Raw genomic sequence first — 22,824 nt, forward strand, 5'->3', positions numbered from 1 at the left:
GACTACATATCTTTGTACCAGTGTTTATGGGTGATCCACTAGACTACTGGTTCTTAGTGTACCAGTGTTTAAGGGTGACCCACTAGACTACAGGTTCTTAGTGCACCAGTGTTTAAGGGTGACCCACTAGACTACAGGTTCTTAGTGTACCAGTGTTTAGGGTGACCCACTAGACCACATATCTTTGTACCAGTGTGTAAGGGTTACCCACCAGACTACAGGTTCTTAGTGTACCAGTGTTTAAGGGTGACCCACTAGACTACAGGTTCTTAGTGCACCAGTGTTTAGGGTGACCCACTAGACCACATATCTTTGTACCAGTGTGTAAGGGTTACCCAACAGACTACAGGTTCTTAGAGTACCTGTGTTAAAGGGTGACCCACTAGACTACATATCTTTGTCCCAGTGATAAAGGGTGACCCACTAGACTACAGGTTCTTAGTATACAAGTATTTAAGGGTGACCCACTAGACTACAGGTTCTTAGTGTACCAGTGTTTAAGGGTGACCCACTAGACTACAGGTTCTTAGTGTACCAGTATTTAAGGCTTACCCACTAGACTACATATCTTTGTACCAGTGTTTAAGGGTGATCCACTAGACTCCATATCTTTGTACCAGTGATAAAGGGTGACCCACTAGACTACAGGTTCTTAGTATACCCGTGTTTAAGGGTGACCCACTATACTGCTAGTTCTTAGTGTACCAGTGTTGAAGGGTGACCCACTAGACTACAGGTTCTTAGTGTACCAGTGTTTAGGGTGACCCACTAGACCACATATCTTTGTACCAGTGTGTAAGGGTTACCCAACAGACTACAGGTTCTTAGTGTACCTGTGTTTAAGGGTGACCCACTAGACTACAGGTTGTTAATATACCAGTGATAAAGGGTGACCCACTAGACTACAGGTTCTTAATATACCAGTGTTAAAGGGTGACCCACTAGACTACATATCTTTGTCCCATTGATAAAGGGTGACCCACTAGACTACAGGTTCTTAGTATACCCGTGTTTAAGGGTGACCCACTATACTGCTAGTTCTTAGTGTACCAGTGTTGAAGGGTGACCCACTAGACTACAGGTTCTTAGTATACAAGTGTTTAAGGTTGACCCACTAGACTACAGGTTCTTAGTGTACCAGTGTTTATGAGTGACCCACTAGACTACATCTTCTTAGTTTACCAGTGTTTAAGGGTGCCCCACTAGACTGCAGGTTATTATTGTACCAGTGTTTATGAGTGACCCACTAGACTACATCTTCTTAGTTTACCAGTGTTTTAAGGGTGCCCCACTAGACTGCAGGTTATTAGTGTACCAGTGTTTAAGGGTGACCCACCAGACTACAGGTTCTTAGTGTACCAGTGTTTAAGGGTGACCCACTAGACTACTAGTTCTTAGTGTACCAGTGTTTAAGGGTGAACCACTAGACTACAAATCTTTGTACCAGTGTTTAAGGTGGACCCACTAGACTACATATCTTTGTACCCGTGTTTATGGGTGACCCATTAGACTACATATATTTGTACCAGTTTTTAAGGCTTACCCACCAGAGTACAAAACTTTGTACCAGTGTTTATGGGTGATCCACTATGCTACTGGCTCTTAGTGTACCAGTGTTTAAGGGTGACCCACTAGACTACATATCTTTGAACCAGTGATAAAGGGTGACCCACTAGACTACAGGTTCTTAGTGTACCAGTGTTTAAGGGTGACCCACTAGACTACAGGTTCTTAGTATACCAGTGTTTAAGGGTGACCCACTAGACTACAGGTTCTTAGTGTACCAGTGTTTAAGGGTGACCCACTAGACTACAGGTTCTTAGTATCCCAGTGTTTAAGGGTGACCCACTAGACTACTAGTTCTTAGTGTACCAGTGTTTAAGGGTGCCCACCTAGACTACAGGTTCTTATTGTACCAGTGTTTATGGGTGACCCAGTAGACGACAGGTTCTAAGTGTACCAGTGTTTAAGGGTGACCCACCAGACTACATATCTTTGTACCAGTGTTTAACGGTGACCCACTAGACTACAAATGTTTTACCAGTGTTTAAGGTGGACCCACTAGACTACAGGTTCTTAGTGTACCAGTGTTTAGGGTGACCCACTAGACCACATATCTTTGTACCAGTATTTAAGGCTTACCCACCAGACTACATATCTTTGTACCAGTGTTTATGGGTTATCCACTAGACTACTGGTTCTTAGTGTACCAGTGTTTAAGGGTGACCCACTAGACTACAGGTTCTTAGTGCACCAGGGTTTAAGGGTGACCCACTAGACTACAGGTTCTTAATATACCAGTGTTAAAGGGTGACCCACTAGACTACAGGTTCTTAATATACCAGTGTTAAAGGGTGACCCACTATACTACATATCTTTGTACCAACGTCTAAGGGTGACCCACTAGACTACGTATCTTTGTACCAGTGGTAAAGGGTGACCAACTAGACTACAGGTCCTTAGTGTACCAGTGTTTAAGTGTGACCCACTAGACTACATATCTTTGTACCAGTGATAAAGGGTGACCCACTAGATTACAGGTTCTTCTTGTACCAGTGTTTAAGGGTGACCCACTAGACAACTAGTTCTTAGTGTACCAGTTTTTAAGGGTGACCCACTAGACTACAGGTTCTTAGTATACCAGTGTTTAAGGGTGACCCACTAGACTACTAGTTCTTAGTGTACCAGTTTTTAAGGGTGACCCACTAGACTACCGGTTCTTAGTATACAAGTATTTAAGTGTGACCCACTAGGCTACAGGTTCTTAGTGTACCAGTGTTTAAGGGTGACCCACTAGACTACAGGTTCTTAGTGTACCAGTGTTTAATGGTGACCCACTAGACTACATATCTTTGTACCAGTGATAAAGGGTGACCCACTAGATGACATATCTTTGTACCAGTGTTTATGGGTGACCCACTAGACTACTGGTTCTTAGTGTACCAGTGTTTAATGGTGACCCACTAGACTACATATCTTTGTACCAGTGTTTAAGGGTGATCCACTAGACCAAAGATTCTTAGTATACCAGTGTTTAAGGGTGACCCACTAGACTACTAGTTCTTAGTGTACCAGTGTTTAAGGGTGACCCACTAGACTACAGGTTCTTAGTATACAAGTATTTAAGTGTGACCCACTAGGCTACAGGTTCTTCGTGTACCAGTGTTTAAGGGTGACCCACTAGACTACAGGTTCTTAATGTACCAGTGTTTAAGGGTGCCCCACTAGACTACAGGTTCTTAGTGTACCAGTGTTTATGGGTGACCCACTAGACTACAGGTTCTTAGTGTACCAGTATTTAAGGCTTACCCACTAGACTACATATCTTTGTACCAGTGTTTAAGGTTGACCCACTAGACTACATGATCTTAGTATACCCGTGTTCAAGGGTGACCCACTATACTGCTAGTTCTTAGTGTACCAGTGTTTAAGGGTGACCCACTAGACTACAAATCTTTGTTCCAGTGTTTAAGGTGGACCCACTAGACTACATATCTTTGTACCAATGTTTAAGGGTGACCCAGTAGACTACAGGTTCTTTGTGAACCATTGCTTAGGGTGACCCACTAGACTACATATGTTTGTACCAGTGTTTAAGGGTGACCCACTAAACTGCAGGTTCTTAGTGTACCAGTGTTTAAGGGTGACCCACTAGACTATTGGTTCGTAGTGTACCAATGTCTAAGGGTGACCCACTCGACTACAGGTTCTTAGTGTACCAGTGTTTAAGGGTGACCCACCAGACGACATATCTTTGTACCAGTGTTTAAGGGTGACCCACTAGACTACAGGTTCTTTGTGTACCAGTATTTAAGGAGACCCACTAGACTACAGGTTCTTAGTGTACCAGTGTTTAGGGTGACCCACTAGACTATATATCTTTGTACCAGTGTTTATGGGTGACCCACTAGACTACAGGTTCGTAGTGTACCAGTGTTTAGGGTGACCCACTAGACTACATATCTTTGTACCATTTTTTAAGGGTGACCCACTAGAATAAAGGTTCTTAGTGTACCAGTTTTTAAGGGTGACCCACTAGACTACAGGTTCTTAGTATATCAGTGTTTAAGGGTGACCCTCTAGACCACGTATCTTTGTACCATTTTTTAAGGGTGACCAACAAGACTACAGGTTGTTAGAGTACCAGTGTTTAGGGTGACCCACCAGACTACATATCTTTTTACGACTGTTTATGGGTGACCCACTTGACTACTGGTTCTAAGTGTACCAGTGTTTAGGGTGACCCACTAGACTACGTATCTTTGTACCATTTTTTAAGGGTGACCAACAAGACTACTGGTTCTTAGAATACCAGTGTTTAAGGGTGATCCACTAGACTACAGGTTCTTAGTGTACCAGTGTTTAAGGGTGACGCACTAGACTACATATCTTTGTACCAGTGTTTAGGGGGATCACCTAGACTACAGGTTCTTAGTGTACCAGTGTTTATTTGTGACCCACTACACTACAGGTTCTAAGTGTACCAGTGTTTAAGGTTGACCAACTAGACTATTGGTTCGTAGTGTACCAGTGTTTAAGGGTGACCCACTAGACTACTGGTTCTTAGTGTACCAGTGTTTAAGGGTGACCCACTAGACTACATATCTTTGAACCAGTGTTTAAGGGTGACCCACTAGACTACTAGTTCTTAGTGTACCAGTGTTTAAGGGTGACCCATTAGACTACAGGTTCTTAGTGTACTAGTGTTTATGGGTGACCCAGTAGACGACAGGTTCTAAGTGTACCAGTGTTTAAGGGTGAGCCACGAGTCTACAAATGTTTTTACCAGTGTTTAAGGGTGACCCACTAGACTACATATCTTTGTACCAGTATTTAAGGCTTACCCACCAGACTACATATCTTTGTACCAGTGTTTATGGGTGATCCACTAGACTACTGGTTGTTAGTGTACCAGTGTTTAAGGGTGACCCACTAGACTACAGGTTCTTTATGTTCCAGTGCTTAGGGTGACCCACTAGACTACATATGTTTGTACCAGTGTTTAAGGGTGACCCATTAGACTACAAGTTCTTTGTGTACCAGTGTTTAAGGGTGACCCACTAGACTACAGGTTCAAAGTGTTCCAGTGTATAAGGGTGACCCACTCGGCTACATGTTCTTAGTGTACCAGTGTTTAAGGGTGACCCACTATACTATAGGTGCTTAGTATACCTGTGTTTAAGGGTGACCCACTAGACTACAGGTTCTTAGTGTATCAGTGTTTAAGGGTGACCCACTAGACTACAGGTTCTTAATGTACCAGTGTTTAGGGTGACCCACTAGACTACAGGTTCTTAATGTACCAGTGTTTAGGGTGACCCACTAGACTACATGTCTTTGTACCATTTTTTAAGGGTGACCCACTAGAATACAGGTTCTTAGTATACCAGTGTTTAAGGGTGCCCCACTAGACTACAGGTTCTTAGTGTTCCAGTGTTTATGGGTGACCCACTAGACTACAGGTTCTTAGTGTACCAGTGTTTAAGGGTGACCCACCAGACTACATATCTTTGTACCAGTGTTTAAGGGTGACCCACTAGACTTCAGGTTCTTAGTGTACCGGTGTTTAAGGGTGACCCACTAGACTACAGGTTCTTAATATACCAGTGTTAAAGTGTGACCCACTAGACGACATATCTTTGTACCAGTGTTTAAGGGTGACCCACTAGGCTACAGGTTCTTAGTGTACCAGTGTTTAAGAGTGACCCACTAGACTACTAGTTCTTAGTGTACCAGTGTTTAAGGGTGACCCACTAGACTACAGGTTCTTAGTATACCCGTGTTTAAGGATGACCCACTATACTGCTAGTTCTTAGTGTACCAGTGTTTAAGGGTGCCCCACTAGACTACAGGTTCTTAGTGTACCAGTGTTTAAGGGTGACCCACCAGACTACAGGTTCTTAGCGTACCAGTGTTTAAGGGTGACCCACTAGACTACTAGTTCTTAGTGTACCAGTGTTTAAGGGTGACCCACCAGACTACATATCTTTGTACCAGTGTTTATTAAGGGTGAACCACTAGACTACATATCTTTGTACCCGTGTTTATGGGTGACCCATTAGACTACATATCTTTGTACCAGTATTTAAGGCTTACCCACCAGAGTACATAACTTTGTACCAGTGTTTATGGGTGATCCACTATACTACTGGCTCTTAGTGTACCAGTGTTTAAGGGTGACCCAGTAGACTACAGGTTCTTTGTGTTCCAGTGCTTAGGTTGACCCACTAGACTACATATGTTTGTACCAGTGTTTAAGGGTGACCCACTAAACTACAGGTTCTTAGTGTACCAGTGTTTAAGGGTGACCCACTAGACTATTGGTTCGTAGTGTACTAATGTTTAAGGGTGACCCACTCCACTACAGGTTCTTAGTGTACCAGTGTTTAAGGGTGACCCACCAGACGATATATCTTTGTACAAGTGTTTATGGGTGACCCACTAGACTACTGGTTCTTAGTGTACCCGTGTTTAAGGGTGACTCACTAGACTACATATCTTTGAACCAGTGTTTAAGGGTGACCCACTAGACTACATATCTTTGTACCTGTGTTTAAGGGTGAGCCACCAGACTGCATATCTTTGTACCAGTGTTTAAGGGTGACCCACGAGACTACAAATGTTTTTACCAGTGTTTAAGGGTGACCCACTAGACTACATATCTTTGTACCAGTATTTAAGGCTTACCCACCAGACTACATATCTTTGTACCAGTGTTTATGGGTGATCCACTAGACTACTGGTTGTTAGTGTACCAGTGTTTAAGGGTGACCCACTAGACTACAGGTTCTTTATGTTCCAGTGCTTAGGGTGACCCACTAGACTACATATGTTTGTACCAGTGTTTAAGGGTGACCCATTAGACTACAAGTTCTTTGTGTACCAGTGTTTAAGGGTGACCCACTAGACTACAGGTTCTTAGTGTACCAGTGTTTAGGGTGACCCACTAGACTACAGGTTCATAGTGTACCAGTGTTTAGGGTGACCCACTAGACTACATGTCTTTGTACCATTTTTTAAGGGTGACCCACTAGAATACAGGTTCTTAGTATACCAGTGTTTAAGGGTGCCCCACTAGACTACAGGTTCTTAGTGTTCCAGTGTTTATGGGTGACCCACTAGACTACAGGTTCTTAGTGTACCAGTGTTTAGGGTGCCCCACTAGACTACATATCTTTGTACCAGTGTTTAAGGGTGACCCACTAGACTACAGGTTCTTAGTATACCCGTGTTTAAGGGTGCCCCACTAGACTACAGGTTCTTAGTGTACCAGTGTTTAAGGGTGACCCACTAGACTATTGGTTCGTAGTGTACTAATGTTTAAGGGTGACCCACTCCACTACAGGTTCTTAGTGTACCAGTGTTTAAGGGTGACCCACCAGACGATGTATCTTTGTACAAGTGTTTATGGGTGACCCACTAGACTACTGGTTCTTAGTGTACCCGTGTTTAAGGGTGACTCACTAGACTACATATCTTTGAACCAGTGTTTAAGGGTGACCCACTAGACTACATATCTTTGTACCTGTGTTTAAGGGTGACCCACTAGACTACATATCTTTGAACCAGTGATAAAGGGTGACCCACTAGACTACAGGTTCTTAGTGTACCAGTGTTTAAGGGTGACCCACTAGACTACAGGTTCTTAGTATCCCAGTGTTTAAGGGTGACCCACCAGACTACATGTCTTTTTACGACTGTTTATGGGTGACCCACTTGACTACTAGTTCTAAGTGTACCAGTGTTATGGGTGACCCACTAGACTGCAGGTTCTTTTTGAACCAGTGTTTAAGGGTTACCCACCAGACTACAGGTTCTTAGTGTACCTGTGTTTAAGGGTGACCCACTAGACTACAGGTTCTTAGTATACAAGTATTTAAGGGTGACCCACTAGACTACAGGTTCTTATTGTACCAGTATTTAAGGCTTACCCACTAGACTACATATCTTTGTACCAGTGATAAAGGGTGACCCACTAGACTACAGGTTCTTAGTATACCCGTGTTTAAGGATGACCCACTATACTGCTAGTTCTTAGTGTACCAGTGTTTAAGGGTGCCCCACTAGACTACAGGTTCTTAGTGTACCAGTGTTTAAGGGTTACCCACTAGACTACTAGTTCTTACTGTACCAGTGTTTAAGGGTGACCCACCAGACTACATATCTTTGTACCAGTGTTTATTAAGGGTGACCCACTAGACTACATATCTTTGTACCCGTGTTTATGGGTGACCCATTAGACTACAGGTTATTAGTGTACCAGTGTTTAAGGGTGACCCACTAGACTACAGGTTCTTAGTGTATCAGTGTTTAAGGGTGACCCACTAGACTACAGGTTCTTAGTGTACCAGTGTTTAGGGTGACCCACTAGACTACAGGTTCATAGTGTACCATTGTTTAGGGTGACCCACTAGACTACATGTCTTTGTACCATTTTTTAAGGGTGACCCACTAGAATACAGGTTCTTAGTATACCAGTGTTTAAGGGTGCCCCACTAGACTACAGGTTCTTAGTGTTCCAGTGTTTATGGGTGACCCACTAGACTACAGGTTCTTAGTATACCCTTGTTTAAGGATGACCCACTATACTGCTAGTTCTTAGTGTACCAGTGTTTAAGGGTGCCCCACTAGACTACAGGTTCTTAGTGTACCAGTGTTTAAGGGTGACCCACCAGACTACATATCTTTGTACCAGTGTTTATTAAGGGTGACCCACTAGACTACAAATCTTTGTACCAGTGTTTAAGGGTGAACCACTAGACTACATATCTTTGTACCCGTGTTTATGGGTGACCCATTAGACTACATATCTTTGTACCAGTATTTAAGGCTTACCCACCAGAGTACATAACTTTGTACCAGTGTTTATGGGTGATCCACTATACTACTGGCTCTTAGTGTACCAGTGTTTAAGGGTGACCCAGTAGACTACAGGTTCTTTGTGTTCCAGTGCTTAGGGTGACCCACTAGACTACATATGTTTGTACCAGTGTTTAAGGGTGACCCACTAAACTACAGGTTCTTAGTGTACCAGTGTTTAAGGGTGACCCATTAGACTATTGGTTCGTAGTGTACTAATGTTTAAGGGTGACCCACTCCACTACAGGTTCTTAGTGTACCAGTGTTTAAGGGTGACCCACCAGACGATATATCTTTGTACAAGTGTTTATGGGTGACCCACTAGACTACTGGTTCTTAGTGTACCCGTGTTTAAGGGTGACTCACTAGACTATATATCTTTGAACCAGTGTTTAAGGGTGACCCACTAGACTACATATCTTTGTACCTGTGTTTAAGGGTGAGCCACCAGACTGCATATCTTTGAACCAGTGATAAAGGGTGACCCACTAGACTACATATGTTTGTACCAGTGTTTAAGGGTGACCCACTAAACTACAGGTTCTTAGTGTACCAGTGTTTAAGGGTGACCCACGAGACTACAAATGTTTTTACCAGTGTTTAAGGGTGACCCACTAGACTACATATCTTTGTACCAGTATTTAAGGCTTACCCACTAGACTACATATCTTTGTACCAGTGATAAAGGGTGACCCACTAGACTACAGGTTCTTAGTATACCCGTGTTTAAGGATGACCCACTATACTGCTAGTTCTTAGTGTACCAGTGTTTAAGGGTGCCCCACTAGACTACAGGTTCTTAGTGTACCAGTGTTTAAGGGTGACCCACCAGACTACAGGTTCTTAGTGTACCAGTGTTTAAGGGTTACCCACTAGACTACTAGTTCTTACTGTACCAGTGTTTAAGGGTGACCCACCAGACTACATATATTTGTACCAGTGTTTATTAAGGGTGACGCACTAGACTATGTATCTTTGTAAAAAAATTTAAGGGTGACCAACAAGACTACAGGTTCTTAGAATAACAGTGTTTAAGGGTGACCCACTAGACTACAGGTTCTTAGTGTACCAGTGTTTAAGGGTGACCCACTAGACTACAGGTTCTTAAAATACCAGTGTTTACGGTGACCCACCAGACTACATGTCTTTTTACGACTGTTTATGGGTGACCCACTTGACTACTAGTTCTAAGTTTACCAGTGTTTAGGGTGACCCACTAGACTACATATCTTTGAACCAGTGTTTAAGGGTGACCCACTAGACTGCAGGTTCTTTTTGAACCAGTGTTTAATGGTTACCCACCAGACTACAGGTTCTTAGTGTACCTGTGTTTAAGGGTGACCCACTAGACTACAGGTTCTTAATATACCAGTGTTAATGGGTGACCCACTAGACTACGTATCTTTGTACCATTTTTTAAGGGTGACCAACAAGACTACAGGTTCTTAGAATAACAGTGTTTAAGGGTGACCCACTAGACTACAGGTTCTTAGTGTACCAGTGTTTAAGGGTGACCCACTAGACTAAAGGTTCTTAGTGTATCAGTGTTTAAGGGTGACCCACTAGACTACAGGTTCTTAGTGTACCAGTGTTTAAGGGTGCCCCACTAGACTACAGGTTCTTAGTGTACAAGTGTTTAAGGGTGACCCACCAGACTACAGGTTCTTAGTGTACCAGTGTTTAAGGGTTACCCACTAGACTACTAGTTCTTACTGTACCAGTGTTTAAGGGTGACCCACCAGACTACATATCTTTGTACCAGTGTTTATTAAGGGTGACCCACTAGACTACAAATCTTTGTACCAGTGTTTAAGGGTGAACCACTAGACTACATATCTTTGTACCCGTGTTTATGGGTGACCCATTAGACTACAGGTTATTAGTGTACCAGTGTTTAAGGGTGACCCACTAGACTACAGGTTCTTAGTGTATCAGTGTTTAAGGGTGACCCACTAGACTACAGGTTCTTAGTGTACCAGTGTTTAGGGTGACCCACTAGACTACAGGTTCATAGTGTACCATTGTTTAGGGTGACCCACTAGACTACATGTCTTTGTACCATTTTTTAAGGGTGACCCACTAGAATACAGGTTCTTAGTATACCAGTGTTTAAGGGTGCCCCACTAGACTACAGGTTCTTAGTGTTCCAGTGTTTATGGGTGACCCACTAGACTACAGGTTCTTAGTGTACCAGTGTTTAAGGGTGACCCACCAGACGATATATCTTTGTACCAGTGTTTAAGGGTGACCCACTAGACTACAGGTTCTTAGTATACCAGTGTTTAAGGGTGACCCACTAGACTTCAGGTTCTTAGTGTACCGGTGTTTAAGGGTGACCCACTAGACTACAGGTTCTTAATATACCAGTGTTAAAGTGTGACCCACTAGACGACATATCTTTGTACCAGTCTTTAAGGGTGACCCACTAGGCTACAGGTTCTTAGTGTACCAGTGTTTAAGAGTGACCCACTAGACTACTAGTTCTTAGTGTACCAGTGTTTAAGGGTGACCCACTAGACTACAGGTTCTTAGTATACCCGTGTTTAAGGATGACCCATTATACTGCTAGTTCTTAGTGTACCAGTGTTTAAGGGTGCCCCACTAGACTACAGGTTCTTAGTGTACCAGTGTTTAAGGGTGACCCACCAGACTACATATCTTTGTACCAGTGTTTATTAAGGGTGACCCACTAGACTACAAATCTTTGTACCAGTGTTTAAGGGTGAACCACTAGACTACATATCTTTGTACCCGTGTTTATGGGTGACCCATTAGACTACATATCTTTGTACCAGTATTTAAGGCTTACCCACCAGAGTACATAACTTTGTACCAGTGTTTATGGGTGATCCACTATACTACTGGCTCTTAGTGTACCAGTGTTTAAGGGTGACCCAGTAGACTACAGGTTCTTTGTGTTCCAGTGCTTAGGGTGACCCACTAGACTACATATGTTTGTACCAGTGTTTAAGGGTGACCCGCTAGACTTCAGGTTCTAAGTGTACCAGTGTTAAAGGGTGACCCACTAGACTACAGGTTCTTAAAATACCAGTGTTTAGGGTGACCCACCAGACTACATGTCTTTTTACGACTGTTTATGGGTGACCCACTTGACTACTAGTTCTAAGTGTACCAGTGTTATGGGTGACCCACTAGACTGCAGGTTCTTTTTGAACCCGTGTTTAAGGGTTACCCACCAGACTACAGGTTCTTAGTGTACCTGTGTTTAAGGGTGACCCACTAGACTACAGGTTCTTAGTATACAAGTATTTAAGGGTGACCCACTAGACTACAGGTTCTTAGTGTACCAGTGTTTAAGGGTGACCCACCAGACTACAGGTTCTTAGTGTACCAGTGTTTAAGGGTTACCCACTAGACTACTAGTTCTTACTGTACCAGTGTTTAAGGGTGACCCACCAGACTACATATCTTTGTACCAGTGTTTATTAAGGGTGACCCACTAGACTACAAATCTTTGTACCAGTGTTTAAGGGTGAACCACTAGACTACATATCTTTGTACCCGTGTTTATGGGTGACCCATTAGACTACAGGTTATTAGTGTACCAGTGTTTAAGGGTGACCCACTAGACTACTAGTTCTTACTGTACCAGTGTTTAAGGGTGACCCACCAGACTACATATATTTGTACCAGTGTTTATTAAGGGTGACGCACTAGACTACGTATCTTTGTAACATTTTTTAAGGGTGACCAACAAGACTACAGGTTCTTAGAATAACAGTGTTTAAGGGTGACCCACTAGACTACAGGTTCTTAAAATACCAGTGTTTACGGTGACCCACCAGACTACATGTCTTTTTACGACTGTTTATGGGTGACCCACTTGACTACTAGTTCTAAGTTTACCAGTGTTTAGGGTGACCCACTAGACTACATATCTTTGAACCAGTGTTTAAGGGTGACCCACTAGACTGCAGGTTCTTTTTGAACCAGTGTTTAAGGGTTACCCACCAGACTACAGGTTCTTAGTGTACCTGTGTTTAAGGGTGACCCACTAGACTACAGGTTCTTAATATACCAGTGTTAATGGGTGACCCACTAGACTACGTATCTTTGTACCATTTTTTAAGGGTGACCAACAAGACTACAGGTTCTTAGAATAACAGTGTTTAAGGGTGACCCACTAGACTACAGGTTCTTAGTGTACCAGTGTTTAAGGGTGACCCACTAGACTACAGGTTCTTAGTATCCCAGTGTTTAAGGGTGACCCACTAGACTACTAGTTCTTAGTGTACCAGTGTTTCAGGGTTACCCACTAGACTACAGGTTCTTAGTGTACCAGTGTTTAAGGGTGACCCGCTAGACTTCAGGTTCTAAGTGTACCAGTGTTAAAGGGTGACCCACTAGACTACAGGTTCTTAAAATACCAGTGTTTAGGGTGACCCACCAGACTACATGTCTTTTTACGACTGTTTATGGGTGACCCACTTGACTACTAGTTCTAAGTGTACCAGTGTTTAGGGTGACCCACTAGACTACATATCTTTGTACCAGTGTTTAAGGGTGACCCACTAGACTGCAGGTTCTTTTTGATCCAGTGTTTAAGGGTTACCCACCAGACTACAGGTTCTTAGTGTACCTGTGTTTAAGGGTGACCCACTAGACTACAGGTTCTTAGTGTACCAGTGTTTAAGGGTGACGCACTAGACTACATATCTTTGTACCAGTGTTTAGGGGGATCACCTAGACTACAGGTTCCAAGTGTACCAGTGTTTATGGGTTACCCACTACACTACAGGTTCTAAGTGTACCAGTGTTTAAGGGTGACCCACTAGACTATTGGTTCGTAGTGTACCAGTGTTTAAGGGTGACCCACCAGACGACATATCTTTGTACCAGTGTTTATGGGTGACCCACTAGACTACTGGTTTTTTGTGAACCAGTGTTTAAGGGTGACCCACTAGACTACAGGTTCGTAGTGTTCCAGTGTATAAGGGTGACCCACTCGGCTACATGTTCTTAGTGTACCAGTGTTTAAGGGTGACCCACTATACTACAGGTTCTTAGTATACCAGTGTTTAAGGGTGACCCACTAGACTAAATGTTCTTAGTGTACCAGTATTTAAGTAGACCCACTAGACTACATATCTTTGTACCATTTTTTAAGGGTGACCCACTAGACTACAGGTTCTTAGTATATCAGTGTTTAAGGGTGACCCACTAGACTACATATCTTTGTACCATTTTTTAAGGGTGACCCACTCGGCTACATGTTCTTAGTGTACCAGTGTTTAAGGGTGACCCACTATACTACAGGTTCTTAGTATACCAGTGTTTAAGGGTGACCCACTAGACTACAGGTTCTTAGTGTACCAGTGTTTAAGGGTGACCCACCAGACTACATATCTTTGTACCAGTGTTTAAGGGTGACCCACTAGACTACAAATGTTTTACCAGTGTTTAAGGTGGACCCACTAGAAAACATATCTTTATACCAGTGTTTAAGGGTGACCCACTAGACTACATATCATTGTACCAGTGTTTAAGGGTGACCCACTAGACTACATATCTTTGTACCAGTGATAAAGTGTGACCCACTAGACTACAGGTTCTTAGTGTACCAGTGTTTAAGGGTGACCCACTAGACTACTAGTTCTTAGTGTACCAGTGTTTAAGGGTGACCCACTAGACTACATATCTTTGTCCCATTTTTTAAGGGTGACCCACTAGAATACAGGTTCATAGTGTACCAGTGACCCAGGAGACGACAGGTTCTAAGTGTACCAGTGTTTAAGGGTGACCCACCAGACTACATATCTTTGTACCAGTGTTTATGGGTGACCCACTAGACTACAGGTTCTTTGTACCAGTATTTAAGACTTACCCACCAGACTACATATCTTTGTACCAGTGTTTAGGGTGACCCAATTGACTACATATCTTTGTACCATTTAATAAGGGTGACACACTAGAATACAGGTTCTTAGTATAACAGTGTTTAAGGGTGACCGACTAGACTACAGGTTCTTAGTGCACCAGTTTTTAAGGGTGACCCACTAGACTACAGGTTCTTAGTATACCAGTGTTTAAGGCTGACCCACTAGACTACAGGTTCTTGGTGTACCAGTGTTTAAGGGTGACCCACTAGGCTACAGGTTCTTAATGTACCAGTGTTTAAGTGTGACCCACTAGACTACAGGTTCTTAGTGTACCCGTGTTTAAGGGTGACCCGCTAGACTACAGGTTCTAAGTGTACCAGTGTTTAAGGGTCACCCACCAGACTACATATCTTTTTACCAGTGTTTATGAGTGACCCACTAGACTACTGGTTCTTAGTGTACCAGTGTTTAGGGTGACCCACTAGACTACATATCTTTGTACCAGTGTTTATGGGTGCCCCACTAGACTACAGGTTCATAGTGTACCAGTGACCCAGGAGACGACAGGTTCTAAGTGTACCAGTGTTTAAGGGTGACCCGCTAGAATACAGGTTCTTAGTATACCAGTGTTTAAGGGTGACCCACTAGACTACAGGTTCTTAGTATACCAGTGTTTAAGGGTGACCCACTAGACTTCAGGTTCTTAGTGTACTAGTGTTTAAGGGTGCCCCACCGGACTACAGGTTCTTAGTGTAACAGTGTTTATGGGGGACCCAGTAGACGACAGGTTCTAAGTGCACCAGTGTTTAGGGTGACCCACTAGACTACATATCTTTGTACCATTTTTTAAGGGTGACCCACTATCCTACAAATGTTTTACCAGTGTTTAAGGTGGACCCACTAGAAAACATATCTTTATACCAGTGTTTAAGGGTGACCCACTAGACTTCATATCTTTGTACCAGTATTTAAGGCTTACCCACCAGACTACATATGTTTGTACCAGTGTTTAAGGGTGACCCACTAGACTACACGTTCTTAGTGTACCAGTGTTTAAGGTGACCCACTAGTCTACAGGTTCGTAGTGTTCCAGTGTTTAAGGAGACCCACTAGACTACAGGTTCTTCGTGTACCAGTGTTTAGGGTGACCCACTAGACTATATATCTTTGTACCAGTGATTAAGGGATACCCACTAGGCTACAGGTTCTTAGTGTACCAGTGTTTAAGGGTGACCCACTAGACTACATATCTTTGTACCAGTGTTTAAGGGTGACCAACTAGACTACTTATCTTTGTACCAGTGATAAAGTGTGACCCACTAGACTACAGGTTCTTAGTGTACCAGTGTTTAAGGGTGACCCACTAGACTACTAGTTCTTAGTGTACCAGTGTTTCAGGGTGAGCCATTAGACTACAGGTTCTTAGTATACAAGTATTTAAGGGTGACCCACTTGGCTACAGGTTCTTAGTGTACCAGTGTTTAAGGGTGACCCACTATACTACAGGTTCTTAGTGTACCAGTGTTTATGGGTTACCCAGTAGACGACAGGTTCTAAGTGTACCATTTTTAAGGGTGACCCACTAGAATACAGGTTCTTAGTGTACCAGTGATTAAGGGTGACCCACTAGACTACAGTTTCTTAATGTACCAGTGTTTAAGAGTGACCCACTAGGCTACAGGTTCTTAGTGTACCAGTGTTTAAGGGTGACCCACTAGACTACAGGGTCTTAGTGTACCAGTGTTTAAGGGTGTCCCACTAGACTACAGGTTCTTAGTGTACCAGTGTTTAAGGGTGCCCCACTAGACTACATATCTTTGTACCATTTGTTAAGGGTGACCCACTAGAATACAGGTTCTTAGTATACCAGTGATTAAGGGTGACCCACTAGACTACAGGTTCTTAGTGTATCCGTGTTTAAGGGTGACCTACTAGACTACAGGTTCTTAGTGTACCAGTGTTAAGGCTGACTCACTAGACTACATATCTTTGTTCCAATGTTTAAGGGTAACCCACTAGACTACAGGTTCTTAGTATACCAGTGTTTAAGGGTGACTCACTAGACTACAGGTTCTTAGTATACCAGAGTTTAAGGGTGACCCACTAGACTACAGGTTCTTAGTGTACTTGTGTTTAAGGGTGACCTGCTAGACTACAGGTTCTAAGTGTACCAGTGTTTAAGGTTGACCCACTAGACTACATATCTTTGTACCAGTTTTTAAGTGTGACCCATGAGAATACAGGTTCTTAGTGTACCAGTGTTCAAGGGTGACCCACTCGGTTACAGGTTCTTAGTGTACCAGTGTTTAAGGGTGATCCAGTAGACTACAGGTTCTTAGTATACCAGTGTTTAAGGGTGACCCACTAGACTACATATCTTTGTACCAGTGCAAATACATTGCTGTTTGTTTTTACACTATTCAAGATTTGTATTCCCTGTTTTGTGGTTACTTTGAAAGCGTGTATGACGGAAGCATCACATACCTGGGGCTTCAACGTAAGTTTTGAATTGGATTACGAATAGCCTTTACAAAATGGTTCACATAATTCTTTCAAAGTGATGATCTGAAGACAGAACTTACCTAGCTTCCTTTTGTGGTCATCTGTAAATATGTAGAGTAGATGGAAGACAGTGAGAACATCATTAACATGAACACTAGAAGATGTAGTCTCTCTCTGGGACTCCTTGTCTCATATCACTTCTCTTACGTCACAAATCCTAATTGAGTTCCACCACCTAAATAACTCCAGCGTACCTCTGAGACAACTTCTCCAATAAAGATATTCCTACTACCACCTCTCAATTTCATTAAATAAATGTGACTGGTCAATCAGAGATCCTGGTCCATCAGAAACTACCCACTGGGCAAACTACGTAATCTCAACGTGGATATTTGGGTAATATTTGGTTGAGACGTTGATCAACGAGATTACAACCTACAGTATATTCACCCACTCATAAAGACTGCCAAAAGTGAGTTGAATTTCCAATGTGTTATAACTATGTTTTCAACCATCCAAAAGCACAACCAAATTACAGTGGAAAAACAATGTTTGATATTTGGTTTTGTTGTCACCATAATGTCTATCACTACACTTTCAACTAATTTAAAACACAGCAAAGTTCAAATGGGAATACAATGTCAGATATTTTGTTTATTTATACAACAGGTTACCGTAAATTCCGGACTATAAGCCGCAACTTTTTTACCACGCTTTGAACCTCGCGGCTTAAACAATGACGCGTCTAATATATGGATTTTTCCCGCTTTCAAATTTTTTTTCAAAGAAAAAAACACATTCTGTGACGTGCTCAGTTTTTTGGCGGCATGAAGCTTTCTGATTACGGTAGTTATTCTGATTACGGTAGTTATTTTGTCACCCTCATCATGGCAAAGACACGGAGAAATGCATATGATGCAGCTTTCAAGTTGAAGGCGATTGATCTGGCTGTTGGAAAAGGAAATAGAGCTGCTGCACGGGAGCTTGGTCTTAATGAGTCGATGATAAGACGTTGGAAACAGCAGCATGAGGAATTGACTCAGTGCAAAAAGACATATAAAGCTTACTACTAATTTTTTATTTTTTGTTAGAAGCAGTGTTTCGTTAAAGCCTATTTTTGTTACAAGCCGTGTTTCATTAAAACCTATTTATTTTTGTTACAAGCCGTGTTTCGTTAAAGCCTGTGTAAAGTTCATTTGTTTCAATGTACCGGTAGGCACCTGCGGCTTATAGACATGTGCGGCTTATTTCTGTTCAAAATAAAAAATAAAAATTTTAATTCAGCTTCGGCTTATATTCAGGTGCGCTAAATAGTCCGGAAATTACGGTAATGTGAATATCCATGTTCTTCATCTAATAGCAGAACCAAATGACCTGGATTGCAGTTAAACATTTTTAAAACATCTAATGGATGACATAATTCAGGTAAAGTGATGATCTGAAGACACTACTAACCTAGCTTCTCAGTGAGGTCATCTGTAAACATGTAGAGTAGATGGAAGACAGTGAGAACATCATTAACATGACCACTAGAAGATGTAGTCTCTCTCTGGGACTCCTTGTCTCATACCAATGTTCCAACATCAGAAGGAACATCTTCAATGAGCTCAAAATAACCTTCTTAAAATGTTTTCATACTTGAAGTCGGTAAATTAAAGAAAATGTAACTTTTGTGGTTCTAATAATATCAAAGTGATGAACTGAAGACACTACTTACCTTTCTCCTTCTTGAGGTCATCTGTAAACACGTAGAGTAGATGGAAGACAGTGAGAACATCATTAACATGAACACAAGAAGATGTAGTCTCTCTCTGGGACTCCTTGGTCGGGATTCAATCCAATGTGTAGTATACCGCAGGGCACTTCACATCTGACAAAGCACTTTTTAAAGGCATTTTCCACCAGCATTCACGGAGATCACATTCATGGTAAACAATGCACATGTCGATTCATGTATAAAATACTTTTAAAAGTCTGTTATAGTGTGCTGCGTTATAATGCGCTTTGAATTGAATCCCAGCCCTTGTCTCATACCACAGTTCCAACATCAGAAGGAACATAAATGTGCTCAGCAACCAAAAAAAGACTTAAAATGCTTCAGATAATTCTTGCAAAGTGATGATATGAAGACAATACTTACCTCGCTGCTCGGTGAGGTTATCTGTAAACATGTAGAGTAGATGGAAGACAGTGAGAACATCATTAACACTAGAAGATGTAGTCTCTCTCTAGGACTTATATCACTTCTCAAACGTCGCAAATCCTAATTTAGTTCCACCATCTAAATGAGTCCAGCGTACCTCTGTGAGACAACTTCTCCAATGAAGATATTCTAACCTACCACCACATCTTAATTTCATTAATTAAATGTGACTGGTCCATCAGTGATCCAGGTGTAACAAAGACTACCTCTCTATACTCTACTGGGCCTATACAGCCTCAACACATCCTGTTCTAGAACATCAACATTAATGTGAATGGTCAATCAGTGATCCAGGTATATCCTGCCTGTTTGGCCCTGTCCGGGGGTATCATCAGATGGGGCCACAGTGTCTTCTGATCCCTCCTGTCTCAGCCTCCAGTATTTATGCTGCAGTAGTTTATGTGTCGGGGGGCTAGGGTCAGTCTGTTACATCTGGAGTATTTCTCTTGTCTTATCCGGTGTCCTGTGTGAATTTAAATATGCTCTCTCTAATTCTCTTTCTCTCTTTCTTTCTTTCTCTCAGAGGACCTGAGCCCTAGGACCATGCCTCAGGACTACCTGGCATGATGACTCCTTGCTGTCCCCAGTCCACCTGGCCGTGCTGCTGCTCCAGTTTCAACTGTTCTGCCTGCGGCTATGGAACCCTGACCTGTTCACCGGACGTGCTTGTTGCACCCTCGACAACTACTATGATTATTATTATTTGACCATGCTGGTCATTTATGAACATTTTAACATCTTGACCATGTTCTGTTATAATCTCCACCCGGCACAGCCAGAAGAGGACTGGCCACCCCTCATAGCCTGGTTCCTCTCTAGGTTTCTTCCTAGGTTTTTGGCCTTTCTAGGGAGTTTTTCCTAGGGAGTTTTTCCTAGCCACCGTGCTTCTTTCACATGCATTGCTTGCTGTTTGGGGTTTTAGGCTGGGTTTCTGTACAGCACTTTGAGATATCAGCTGATGTACGAAGGGCTATATAAATACATTTGATTTGATGATCAGAGACTACCTCTCTCTAGTCTAGTGGTCCTCTACAGTCTCAACACATCCTGTTCTAGAACATCAACATTAATGTGACTGGTCCATCAGTGATCCAGGTGTATCAGAGACTACCTCTCTCTAGTCTAGTGGTCCTTTACAGCCTCAACACATCCTGTTCTAGAACATCAACATTAGTGTGACTGGTCCATCAGTGATCCAGGTGTATCAGAGACTACCTCTCTCTAGTCTAGTGGTCCTCTACAGTCTCAACACATCCTGTTCTAGAACATCAACATTAATGTGACTGGTCCATCAGTGATCCAGGTGTATCAGAGACTACCTCTCTCTAGTCTAGTGGTCCTCTACAGCCTCAACACATCCTGTTCTAGAACATCAACATTAATGTGACTGGTCCATCAGTGATCCAGGTGTATCAGAGACTACCTCTCTCTAGTCTAGTGGTCCTCTACAGCCTCAACACATCCTGTTCTAGAACATCAACATTAATGTGCCTGGTCCATCAGTGATCCAGGTGTATCAGAGACTACCTCTCTCTAGTCTAGTGGTCCTCTACAGCCTCAACACATCCTGTTCTAGAACATCAACATTAATGTGCCTGGTCCATCAGTGATCCAGGTGTATCAGAGACTACCTCTCTCTAGTCTAGTGGTCCTCTACAGTCTCAACACATCCTGTTCTAGAACATCAACATTAATGTGCCTGGTCCATCAGTGATCCAGGTGTATCAGAGACTACCTCTCTCTAGTCTAGTGGTCCTCTACAGTCTCAACACATCCTGTTCTAGAACATCAACATTAATGTGCCTGGTCCATCAGTTATCCAGGTGTATCAGAGACTACCTCTCTCTAATCTAGTGGTCATCTACAGTCTCAACACATCCTGTTCTAGAACATCAACATTAATGTGACTGGTCCATCAGTGATCCAGGTGTATCAGAGACTACCTCTCTCTAGTCTAGTGGTCCTCTACAGTCTCAACACATCCTGTTCTAGAACATCAACATTAATGTGACTGGTCCATCAGTGATCCAGGTGTATGAGAGACTACCTCTCTCTAGTCTAGTGGTCCTCTACAGTCTCAACACATCCTGTTCTAGAACATCAACATTAATGTGACTGGTCCATCAGTGATCCAGGTGTATCAGAGACTACCTCTCTCTAGTCTAGTGGTCATCTACAGTCTCAACACATCCTGTTCTAGAACATCAACATTAATGTGACTGGTCCATCAGTGATCCAGGTGTATCAGAGTTAAGGACAATAAAACCACTACTTTCCCCGCTGCAGTTTTAGTTGAACTATTATCACACCTGCAGATTAAAATCAATCATCAGTGTTAACATGTTAATGACCTGCAGATTAAAATCAGTCATCAGTGTTAACATGTTAATCACCTGCAAGTGTAGTATATTATCCTGTATCCATAGAATACAACCACAGTGATGTGGTGAGGTTGAAAAAAACATTGCAGACATTTATGTCTAACAATGAAACATTCATATCATCTCTCCATTACCTTTATTATTGCATATGCAGTAGATAGCCAGAGCTAACCCAATCACAGTGATGGCTCCCAAACAGCATAACACAATCAAGGACATTTTCCATGGGGTTGTGTCAAATAACTCACCTAAAACACACACATCAACAACAGGGTTTGGTACTAATACTACCACACATCATTACACATCAACAACAGGTTTTGGTACTAATACTACCACACAAATCATTACACATCAACAACAGGGTTTGGTACTAATACTACCACACATCATTACACATCAACAACAGGGTTTGGTACTAATACTACCACACATCAACAACAGGGTTTGGTACTAATACTACCACACAAATCATTACACATCAACAACAGGGTTTGGTACTAATACTACCACACATCATTACACATCAACAACAGGGTTTGGTACTAATACTACCACACACATCATTACACATCAACAATAGGGTTTGGTACTAATACTACCACACACATCATTACACATCAACAACAGGGTTTGGTACTAATACTACCACACACATCATTACACATCAACAACAGGGTTTGGTACTAATACTACCACACACATCAATACACATCAACAACAGGTTTTGGTACTAATACTAACACACACATCATTACACATCAACAACAGGGTTTGGTACTAATACTAACACACACATCAACAACAGGGTTTGGTACTAATACTACCACACATCATTACACATCAACAACAGGGTTTGGTACTAATACTAACACACATCATTACACATCAACAACAGGGTTTGGTACTAATACTAACACACACATCATTACACATCAACAACAGGGTTTGGTACTAATACTAACACACACATCAACAACAGGGTTTGGTACTAATACTACCACACATCATTACACATCAACAACAGGGTTTGGTACTA

The 22,824-nt window shown here is 42.3% G+C and overlaps 1 protein-coding gene across 3 annotated transcripts in view; it reads right to left on the reverse strand.

The window, feature by feature from the left end:
• The window catches only part of LOC123724366 (butyrophilin subfamily 2 member A1), a 47,732-nt gene that overhangs the window by 19,469 nt on the left and 5,439 nt on the right, over positions 1–22,824 (reverse strand). For 2 of the 3 annotated variants that reach the window (XM_045687179.1, XM_045687185.1), the window contains 5 exons: positions 21,920–22,033; positions 19,342–19,362; positions 18,919–18,939; positions 18,657–18,677; positions 17,282–17,302 (listed from right to left, as the gene is read on the reverse strand). In XM_045687179.1, the coding sequence (XP_045543135.1) occupies positions 17,282–17,302; positions 18,657–18,677; positions 18,919–18,939; positions 19,342–19,362; positions 21,920–22,033 (198 nt within the window). The remainder of the gene's footprint in view (positions 1–17,281; positions 17,303–18,656; positions 18,678–18,918; positions 18,940–19,341; positions 19,363–21,919; positions 22,034–22,824) is intronic. The other variant, XM_045687183.1, reaches the window with a different exon arrangement.

This window comes from Salmo salar, chromosome ssa01 (genome assembly GCF_905237065.1).
Source record: "Salmo salar chromosome ssa01, Ssal_v3.1, whole genome shotgun sequence".
NCBI lineage: Eukaryota > Metazoa > Chordata > Actinopteri > Salmoniformes > Salmonidae > Salmo > Salmo salar.